A 12,212-nucleotide genomic window follows, 5' to 3' on the forward strand; every position below is an offset into this window, starting at 1 on the left:
TTGTATTACAATATTATTATTACATACGTTTTTTGATTATAACAGATTTTTTAATCATTAAATTTAAAACTTTTTAATAATATAGTTATGTTTATGATCATTATTGCTGTATTTTTTATCAGTAAATAAAATTTCAGATCTATAACATTACAGTTTTCTGATTATCATATACATAATTTCCTGATTAGATCATAAAATTTTATGTTTATAAAGTGTACAAATTTCTTATTCCTGTACATAATTATTTCGAATTGTAGCACTACAACTGTCTGATGATTATGAACAGTTTTCTTATTATTGCAGATTTGATTCTGATGATTTCATTTCAGTTTATGACGTTTCTAATTTTTACATACAGATAAAGTGTTTTGTACATTACAAAAACTTTTCTAATTATTAAACACAATATTGTGACTGTTGTATTACATTTTTCTAATTCACAAAAATAGGTATAGTTCTGTTTTCATTAGACTATATCTTTCTAATTATTATTCTTAGCTTTCTCATTATTACATTACAGTTTTCTCGTAAAAAAATTGCATTCTTTTATTATTACAGAAATTTTCTGATAATTACTTTCTATATTTATTATTATTATATATAAGACTCTGATGATTACGCTAATACCTTCTGATTATTACAGGTATGTATTATAAATTATAAATTAGCTTTTCCATGACTACAAACAATGATTTCATGTTATTTTGGATAAAGAATTCTGATTATTACAGATACTGTTCTCGGGTTATATCAGTCACTTTCTATTATTATTGCAGATATTTTTCTACAAATTAGATACTGTTTTCTAATCAGTATATTGTACTTTTCTGATTATTACAGATATCTTGGTGACTATTAAATACAATTTTTTGTGTATTAAATTGCAATATTTTATTGATTAAAGTAGTTTTCTTATTTTAAAGACTTCTCTTTCTCTGTTTATGGTTATGCACAAAGCTGCACCATGTGTTTCGAAACAATTTTTACCGTTGTAAGCATTAATATACGACTCAGTTACGTCATACGGTACATCTGCGGACTTATATCACAAGAAACTGTGTATTGATACCACAGATAAGAAGAGCACCATTGTGTAGCTTTGTACTCAGATCTCAACAATCAAACAAAACCTTCAACATTGTCAGCAGGTGGTATTTTTAAAGACAGCTCTCTGAATATTTCGGCTAAAGAATATTATTTAACTTGTTTTTTTTTTACATTACAATTACCTGGTTGTTACGGATAGCTTTCTGAGTGATTGATTACTATTATATTTTGTATTCAAAATACAGTTTCCTTAACAATACACTACCATTTTATATTTTGCATTAGAAATATGGTTTTTTGATTATTATATAAAAAGTTCCCACTTTTACTAATAATCTGTATGAGTATTACAACTATTACAATACTTGATTATTCGATTGTTAGAGATAACAGTTTTTCTGATTAGTACACACCTACATTATAATAATGGTAAATATATTTATTCGAACAGTCATCTTTACTATATTTGATTCTAAAATTTAACGATTTTATTTTCATAATTATACAGTATCTAAAATTCATAAAGTGTGAAACTTTTAATTCTGTCATACAAAAGAGTAGTAGTTTTTGTTAATTATAAACCTACACAACTGGCTATCTGTGCTATACCAGCTACGTGGGATGAACCCCGAGGTTTATATTTATACAAATGTTTTGGAAGGCATAGAGTGCGTTTATTTCCATGTTTTTTGATAGTATAGATAAAATGATTTTGTATTTATTAAAAAATAAATTTATAAACAATATTTGCGATACTGACTTTGTATTGCTATTTCAATAAAAATATATTTATTTCGTTTTATCATACATGGTGTAATTGTAGGAACGAAACAAATTCAAAGTGTACTGACCTTCAAATATCGTAACCACAACTCATACTCTATGAATTTTTTACTGTCTTATATAAATGTCATATTTTCTCACCTGAAAATTACAGAACCAATCACGATACTTGGCCGACGTCCAATTCGCTCAGATACCCAGACTCCAAGGAAGAAGAATGAACTTATCACTTCAGTTAAGTAGGCAATCCAGGAAGTCTGTTCATATGTTGTGTTCTCATCAACCCTTTTTTTGAGATAAGATGTCATGTAAGGAATGATGTTTCCCAACAAATACAGTACACCAAGACCAAAAAAAAGTAGAAAAAGCCCGAAAACTGCTACAAATGGACGAACTTTCATTTCTAGAAACAACGCAGGAAAAGGTTTATGGTATCCTAAAGATTAATTATGATCTGGAAAGAAAAAGTAATATATATATATATATATATAAGTAATATTCTGTCAAAACCTTTCACAGGACACCAAAAATCTCTGAGAGACAAAATTTAACGTTACTACATTCTTAGTTAAAGCTCCTGGAATGCCAAAAAAAAAAAAAAACACTTTGTTAAACGCTTTTTCAAAGGATAGTTTCTAACTGCATTATCTTCACCTCCACCTGTGATGTAAGATTGTACAGGAACCCTTCTTAATTGATGTTGTTACTAAGTGAATGAAACATTTTCGTTCAAGTGAGTTTTGTCATCACAGCTAAAACTAAACTATATTTAGAAATGAGCTACAATTAATTAAAAATTAATATATTTATGATATATTATAATATATTTTATATATAATTTAATATATAATTTGTATATATTTACTGTACTTAAGTGTGACGAACTGACTAAACTTTAATATAAGATAAACACACAATTAATGATAATCTAAAAGTAATAAATATTATAATTATTCATAAAGCCAAATAAACTATACTTAACAAGGATATTAGGCTACAAGACTAGTAATTCTAATAGATTATGTTTCCTTCCAATTAATAATTACTTCTCTGTTCCAAATCCTCCTCAAAGAAACCTAATAAACATAGGTTAGTGGAATCTTGCGTCTGTCACACATTAGAGAATAAGGAACCGCTTTCAACTGAAATGAGCTAAACTATCATCACGAAAGTCAAGCAATATAAAAAATAACATACTTTTAAATTAATCTCTCAAAATTGAAGTTACTACATTGAAATTACCTGTAAGCAGTGCCAGTAATTATGAGTTATCGAACAATAGTTTTAATCGACTAAGAATGACAGGTTATTGCTATAAATAATAACGATGACCTTTGCTATGCTAAACCTATAGTAATAGCTTTATCACTGCTCAAAAAGTATCCAAAATATCTTATTATTAGGGATCAACAATGCCCACTAATAACACTTATGGCTATAAACGTTATATGATTCATCTAGTATCCCAGAAGTACCCTGTGGAATACACGAAATTATGACATTTGAATAATATCTAAACATTCAAAGAAACATACTATGTAATTTAGAAAGGACTTGAAAAGATTTTCCTTAGGTACCATGATTATCGTTTCAACATTATCAGGCCTATGAAAGGTTTCCTTGCAGTAAATTATTATTGTTCATTTTGTGACAAGGGATTTAATACATTAAGTACGCGTAATGTTTCAGGTTATCGTTCAACCTGTTGTAGTACCAAACAATTACAATGTTTCTTCAGTGTAGTGAAATTAGATGAATACGATGTAAATCACACATATTAAATAACCATTTATGCTTTATCCAAAACAAAAGAAGTCATATAAGCGACAGCTATAATTTCATACCATGGCATTATCATTTTTCGAGAAAGGTTCGGTATAGAAGAAGTAGAGAAGGGCTATTTTCTACATGTTTTCAACATAAAATCAAATCAAAAATACAGAGGGCGGGTAAAATAATAACACTACATTTGACAACCTTTAAAATATTTGTTGAAAGTTTTATTTTGGGATTGTGTTAAAAGTTATATTTTTTCTTCAGGTACTGCCAATCAGACATAGATATTTTTCTATGGTGCTGTCTTCAACTCAAGGAAGAGTTTCACACAACTTGTGACATAGATTCTTTCAGATACAAGACCATTGTTATTATATGCTGGACTATAAACAGAGGATAATTACTACCAAAATGATCTATACTTCTTGTGCCTAATCATGGATACTTTACGAACGACAACTACAGCCAAATATTACCCAGTGGTTAAATTACATATATAAAACTGACGGGTCAAGATCTATCATGCATTTATTGGTGGTCAGAAGAAAATCCAAACTTTCAGAGAAAACGGATTAAGTAAGAATAAAATCCAATTTATGAGTTTGCGGGTGCTACAACTATGAGTAAAATACATGTTATGACTCTGATTCACAGAATGTAGTTTCTAGATAGATCTATAAAGTTTCTTGGGTGGAAGGTAATTACAACATGGTAAAACAAATTCAACAAAACGATATCTAATGATTAAGACTTGATAAATTTCCTTAGAGACCATACCAACCTAGCTGTACAAGATGTCTTCTGTGGAGAGAAAGTCAATGTGACAAGGTTTTATTACGGTTTAAAAGAAGATCAAGTACGTGGACAATACATATCCATGGACACACAAACACGGTTAGTATCCAGTTGAATATCTTACCATCATAACAGAAAACTTCTTTGACTTGAAAAATACTTGCATTCATAGAACGTAAAACTCTAGCCACGAGGAAACTCTATCATCTAATTTCACAATTTAGAAGTAACGGTAAACTAACTTATTGTTTTTTGCAAAAGATGTGTGAAATCCAGAGAACTGGCACCATGTAACAACTACAATGATAAGAGAGCTCTCCTAAGTATCTGGTGCATCGAAGAAGTGAAAAAAGAAGTTAAGTGTGGATACCAGATAATGAAAATATATGGGCTTATCATTTTACTGTTAAAACCAAATATCTTTTTAAGAACTATATTGATACGTTTTTTAGAGTAAAACAGCATGATATCGCAGGACTTTTCACTTTATAGGATTGGAAGCAAAACAAGATTACGTCAACAAGGAAAAAGGTATGTAGCAAATTTATGTCTTATTTCTTTATATCGAGTTTGGGGTATGTCTGAAGACAAACCACAACTTACCTAATAAACATTGGTTAAAGTGTATCCTAATGATAACATTAGGTAATAACATTGATTAACAAAGAAAGAATAGCTCTTCGCTGGAAACAAGAATAGGAATATCTTCCAAAGAAACAACAAGGAAATATCCTTCATGTGACTTTCACAACAGCACAAACTTTTCTGAAACTGTATGAGACATCACAAAAGTTAGGTTCCTCTGCATTGCATTATGATATAGACATTAATGTTTACATTTCAAATGGATCTAGGAATCCTTCTCTAGGAGATTATCTTAGAGAATTTCCAGACTAGCTGGACTGATACTTTGTAACATTGTAGCTAAGTATCGATTAGAAAACTGTGGATACTTATAGAACGAGAGAAAGTAATGCTATAGAATTAGAGAGTTTATCTTCAATTTTATGAAGAGTGGTAGAAATATATGGTAATCAATATATGAAGTCTTGTTCAGCCTGCTATAACTTTGACTAAGCACAAGAATTTCGTAAAGATTTACAGACTCAGACAAATTACAATAAAGAAGAAAAGAAGAACAATTATGCAGTTTACACCAAATGGCTACAAAAATGAAATAATTTTGACTCTATGGAATGTATAGAATTTGTAGAATGAATATCAGATATGAATATTCCCAAAGAAAGTTTTTTTTAGAAATGTGAACAAAAGAATTATTTAGATTATCCATTTAAAAAGAGTTCATCCACTCTAACCAAATTGTAACACCTTTCTTTGTGGATATTGAATGTTTAATATAATAGAACTATTTCCTCACCATGGTCTATGAACTGACAAGAAACCATGTGCAGGACCTTGGGACAGACCCCAAATGTGTTCAAACATGAACTATATATGATGAATCCCATTTCACCTCTTTCTCATAAGAGTTTGAGACATAAAAACCATAAAAACTGTCTACTAACTCTTTTACGTGTATAGTCTCAGGCTCAACAGGAAATGATAAGTCGCAGTTTAAGCAAGGTTTTAACTCAATATCGTTAAGTTATTTATCCTATTCCTGAAAACAACATGTGCTTTTATGGTGAAATTTAATCACTATGTACAACATTGATGCAGCATATTTCTAAACTTTAAATTGGCACAGGATTATATGAAAATTTTTATGATTATTTGTGGTCTGTTAAATGCACATTTATGTCATTTATGATCTTGTGAGTGAAAGTGAAGGATGGATCATGAGTGATTGAAGAACTTGCGTTCAAATGGTTACTCACTGAATATATATGAATTTCGTTGTTTAAATAACCATTTATGTATAGATATATTTCATAATTTAATTGTCGTCAGTATTAATGGGCGATGTGACACATTCATCTCATTCCATGGACATCTAGTAACAATGACTATCACTACCCAAGGAGAGTGGCTGGACTGTTGAGAGAGAACCTCACCACCATTTATATAAAGGTAATAGAGAGAGAAAGCCAAAATACTGAGTAGTCTGTTGAAAATTCTGTGCTACAATTTGGAACTATCTTAACACACCAAGATTAATCAACTTCCAAAATTGATATAATCCTGTACGCTTCATATTATCAATTTTTATATTTATAGTGTATATCTAAATGGATATATAAATAAAAAAGTTTTTATATGTTGTACTTACATTTTCTTTTCATTTATTCATTATCAGACATAGAGTTAACATGATTTGCTAACGGAATTACATTAAAAACCCATAAACAGATAAAAGTAATGATTGCCTAAAATAAAAACGATTTTGTTGTGTGCATTTGTGAATAACATTTTAACGTTTAAAACGGTAACGTTCTCATAACTAACATACAAAACCAGAACTTAAAATATTATTAGGAGAGTTGGTTGTGTAAAAAAGCATCAGTTAAACATAAAAACTTGGTAATACAGAAGTGTTTTAACATTACAATTAGAACCAATACTTTCATTATTTGGTGGTTTGGCAGGATGGGCTGTTAGTAGAGCTGTTGGAATCTAAAAATATGTAAAAAACGAATGATTATCGTTTTCTTACAATTAGTGCATTCTCTTTATCAACTGAAAATTTATGAAAGATCAGTACATAAAGCATTTAACTGTATGGATAGTGATATGAATTCTTACATACAAAATTATATGTTTCCCTAGATGGTAAAGTAAAGTAGATAAACCACCTGCAACACTGTCCTAAAACCTTTTATTTACAAACCATGAATCCATTAAAATTAAAATGGAATTGCTAACTCATGAAAATTTAAGGAGAATGGAAAGTGTCTCCTAGAAATATAAAAAGAAAGCTGAAATGCAATTAAAATCTGTATGTTTCAGGGTTGATCTGACGTGGTGTGATCGTAGAGAATTAAAAATATCCATTCCAAACAGCAATATAATCGACTTAATCAACTAATCAACGTCATGGTAAAAAAATGAAATAATTTTGACTGTATGGATTGTAAAGAATTTGTAGAATGAATATCAGATATGAATATTCCCAAAGAAAGTTTTTTTTAGAAATATGAACAAAAGAATTATTTAGATTATCCATTTAAAAAGAGTTCATCCACTTTAACCAAAGGGGCAATTTTTAATGCAGTAGTACTGTCTTATTCATTAAGTTGTGTCTTGACTATCGTTATGAGCTGTTGTCAGCCTTTTAAGCTGAGTAGTATCTTGAGCCATTTAAAAAGTAACATAATCTGTTTTAAAGGTAAAGTTATTAGTAGTGTTGATGGTAAACTAAGTAAAAGTAGACAGAATAGAAAATAATGCACAATAAAACTCTATGAAATCATTAGATAAATTCATCATACTGAAACAAATAAAAGATTAGTTAAGTGATTTGGATACATACACGGAAGATATACGTTTTTAAGAAAGAGTAATTGTTTCATGAATCGACAAACAAAGATATTCTGATGTAGTAGACATTTCTAATATAAGTCAATATTACAATTTATTCACGTATATTGTTGTGTTTTCTAAATATGCATGGGATGTTCCTCTTAAGAATACGAAAAGTGCAACAATTGTAAAATATTTTAGATAGATTTTATAAACCTCAAACTAGTACTGGAACAGAATTTACTAATCATTTGTTTCAATTCTATCTCAAGGAACAATACACATAATGGAACAAAGGCATCTATAGAAATATTTAATTACACTCTTAAAACAAGAACTTGATGCTACCTTACTCATCGTGGAAACAACCTGTCATTGGTTATAATCAATTATATCACATATATGAGCCTGGCATGGCCAAGCGCGTAAGGCGTGCGACTCGTAATCCGAGGGTCGTGGGTTCGCGCCCGAGTCGCGCTAAACATGCTCGCCCTCCCAGCCGTGGGGGCGTATAATGTTACGGTCAATCCCACTATTCGTTGGTAAAAGAGTAGCCCAAGAGTTGGCGGTGGGTGGTGATGACTAGTTGCCTTCCCTCTAGTCTTACACTGCTATTATAACACCTCCACGATTGAAAGGGCAAGCATGTTTGGTGTGACAGCGGGAAATATTTTAAACAAAATTTTCAGACAACAGAGATCAATACAAATGATAATACAGGGTTGAATGGTCTCATTTGAGAAAAGAAAAATGATGCTCCATCTTCACACTCATAACAGTATCTTACTCTCATGAACCAGTATTCCCTATCGGTCTGTTAAGATTGTCAAGTGGTTAATTTGTTTGTTTGTTTTGGAATTTCGCACAAAGCTACTCGAGGGCTATCTGTGCTAGCCGTCCCTAATTTAGTAGTGTAAGACTAGAGGGAAGGCAGCTAGTCATCACCACCCACCGCCAACTCTTGGGCTACTCTTTTACCAACGAATAGTGGGATTGACCGTCACATTATAACGCCCCCACGGCTGGGAAGGCGAGCATGTTTGGCGCGACGCGGATGCGAACCCGCGACCCTCGGATTACGAGTCGCACGCCTTAACGCGCTTGGCCATGCCGGGCCCAAGTGGTTAATAGTTTGCCTTATTATGCTGATAGACAAAAGAACTGGAAACTTGGAGTGGGAGACGTGTTGAGTAAGTTATTTCATGTAGCTGTACCATTTATACAAAGTCTGAGACAGTAAGTTATTTCATGTAGCTGTACCATTTATACAAAGTCTGAGACAGACTTATTTTCTTTCCTTCTCACACAAACCAAGACTGAGGAATGTTATCTGAAACAGATTTATTGTTGTACATTTATTTTAGTGTCTACGTTTAATTCTGTATAGTTTTCTTTTTCAAAACATGACGTATATTCTTCACTGTGTACTGCGCAAGTTTCGTCTGTTTTTGAAACTTGTAGAGAATTCTTGAAAACAAGAAGCAACAGTATTTGTTTACGAAAACACATATTATTGTTGTCGATCGAACTTTAGTGAATGCTCTAGAGACTCACGTGATTTGTACAAAAGCAACGCGCCAAGAGGAGAATACGATTGGACAGCTACAGTTAGCGTGTTATAGGCCTAGGAATCTATAATTTTGATTAATGACTATTAATTGGAAACTACAGAATTTGACCACGAACATTATAGATTTTGGACATTATTAAACCGTTCATCTTCAGCGAATTACTTCGAACGTTGTTATATTTACAAGAACATTAAAATGTCTTCACCGATACAAAGTGAACTTGTAGCGGTGTAAAGCGATTCAAGCATACCTAGCTAGCTTAGGCGTGGTACGACAGTATCAATTGAAAAGTAATTTGTTCGTCGTGGACCTGGACTGTAGATAAAATATTTAAATCTAGACTGGATATAAGACGCAGTATTATCTGTAGATTTGTAAGGCTATTGTATGTAAACCGTCATTTGTAATAACTATGTTTGTACATTAAAATATATTTATGTAAGATAAGGAAATTGTTTGTATCAATATTAATGGCAAAAACATGCTCGCCCTCCCAGCCATGGGGGTATTATAATGTGACGGTCAATCCCACTATTCGTTGGTAAAAGAGTAGCCCAAGAGGTGGCGGTGGGTGGTGATGACTAGCTGTCTTTCCTCTAGTCTTACACTGCTAAGTGCACGAAGCTACTAAACATTATTTGGAGGAATAAGAAACATTGTCAAGAGAAAGAAATTGATATATGACATGACATATACTTGAAAGGATTCACACTATTTGCCTTAGATCTCACACCCAGTATATCTGTTGGTGATTCACAGCTTAACTTCGTGAAACAGGTAAATTTACGAATCGAAATGTGTTTCAGCTGTGCCTTACTTAACACTATAAATGTTCTCTCGTATTCAGAATTACAATATGTTTCAAAAAAAATGATCAGTTTAGAAACATCATAATTGAAATATAAGAAACTATGAACACGTTAGAAGTTTACTTGATACTCTCAAAAGATATGTGTGAATGAAGAAAGGTTTGAAAGTGTATTTGCCAGTGATTAGCTACCTGTCCATGCAGAAGAACAATTATACATCATCAACTTGGTTCAACTCATAAAACTCGTAGCAACTGAGTCTGTATTTACATTGGTTGAAATGAAAAGGTAGAATGCTTTAACCCACTAGTTCTTCCTTCACATAGCCTCAGAATGCATAAATGCAAAATAAGAGAATGCATCAAGAAGTTTGGCAAATAGACTTATGACAAAAAGTACCTCAAGAACCATATACATCTTTGTGTGGAAAAATTGTATTTATTTCAATTAGATGTTATTTATAGAAATAAAAAATGTCAGGAAATGAAGAACTTAATTAAATTAACTATAATACATTAAATCATAAAAAGACAATTGACTGTCTTGTTAAATATTGATCATTTTGTAGGATAATTGGAATAAGAAACTGCAACAAATACACAACACTCTTTATGAGAAAATGTAACTAAGATCATGACAAGTTCAGATATTTATGAAAGCCAGTGTTTTAATTAGGATTTGAGATCATATTTGAAGATATCTCGTCGAAAGCGTTCTAAAAACATATAGTTTATGGATATGACCGTTATCTCATAGAAAATATAACAAATTAACACGTATTTTGTCCATCCCCTGTAGGTAGCCTCGTCTTTACTGAAGAAGAAGATATCATATACATTATATACCATTTATTGCATGAGACGTTAAGTTACACTATGTAAAGTATCTACTGATTAGCGTTGTGTTTATACGCCATTCGCTTTTTTACAGGTAAGGGTATAAAATGATAAGTTTTACTTCAAATGAGGGTAGAATACATTTTATAAAGTATTTAATACACTAGAGGATAGAGAAAAATTGTTTATTATTTGCTGTACGAGATGTCAGATACAGTTTTTAGTGCTCATTTGACTAGGGTTATAGTAAAGCTGCTAAAGAATTGAATGCACCTTAAGTTAGGACACAACTCGTGGAGTATTCATGAAACTAAAAATTATTTTACACTTTGTACAGTCTTCACTCCACTAGATGTTTATGTAGTTTTCAGTGCACCGAATATTGGGGTTGAATTTGTAGAGTATTCTTTACACCATGTGGTACATTTTGTAATGTTTGTAAAGATGTTATGAAATATAGAATTCACTACAACAGTGTTTATTAGAGATAAATGTTTTACCTACCCAAGTTCCTGACGGTCCTGAAGTTGTTGAAACGTATTTCACTCACCTAGTCCTCAAGTATATGCTGAAGTAAACAATAAATCAGCAGGACGTACATTTGTTCATAACAATACACTGTATTGACAAACGTGCGTACGAATGAAGTACGTTTTGTGAAATACGGTAATTTAAAATGTTTCGAAGACTATATACGAATATCATTGGTGTACGCCGCTAGCGTCTAGTTTGGTTACTATACGCATGTGCTAAAGTAACTTCTCATTTCTTTATTCCAAACATGTTATGATATTTAAATACTAGTCTTAAAGCCATTAATTACTGAATTCTACCAACATTAATATTCGCTTCCACATCTTCTTCATCCGTTTCTACTGAAATATATTTTCCCAACATATGCTTCTACAACATTATGTGTACCTCACGTTACATAGTTTCTCTATTCATTCCTTCTCCCTCTAAGTGTTAACTGAAATTGCACACTTTTACCATCCACTTTTTTTGCGCTACGAATATTTAACTGCATTATTCATTTCTCCTCTAATACATATGCTCCAAGATACAATTATCACATTTACATGTAATAGTTTTCGTAAACGTTTAGTTTTTAATAAGCAGCATTCACGCCGATTCCTATATCAGGAACCGAGGGCCCGGCATGGTCAAGTGGGTTA

At 31.5% G+C, this 12,212-nt stretch overlaps 1 protein-coding gene across 2 annotated transcripts in view; it reads right to left on the reverse strand.

The window, feature by feature from the left end:
* LOC143255304 (apicoplast pyruvate carrier 1-like) overlaps positions 1-11,677 on the reverse strand; it is a 35,034-nt gene extending 23,357 nt beyond the window's left edge. Inside the window, exons 1-2 of one of the 2 annotated variants that reach the window (XM_076510756.1) lie at positions 11,542-11,677; positions 1,972-2,284 (exon numbers count right to left, since the gene is read on the reverse strand). In XM_076510756.1, the coding sequence (XP_076366871.1) occupies positions 1,972-2,231 (260 nt within the window). In that variant the 5' untranslated portion in view covers positions 2,232-2,284; positions 11,542-11,677. The remainder of the gene's footprint in view (positions 1-1,971; positions 2,285-11,541) is intronic. The other variant, XM_076510757.1, reaches the window with a different exon arrangement.
* Between the last annotated feature and the right edge of the window lie 535 nt (positions 11,678-12,212).

This window comes from Tachypleus tridentatus, chromosome 7 (assembly GCF_004210375.1).
Source record: "Tachypleus tridentatus isolate NWPU-2018 chromosome 7, ASM421037v1, whole genome shotgun sequence".
Lineage (NCBI taxonomy): Eukaryota > Metazoa > Arthropoda > Merostomata > Xiphosura > Limulidae > Tachypleus > Tachypleus tridentatus.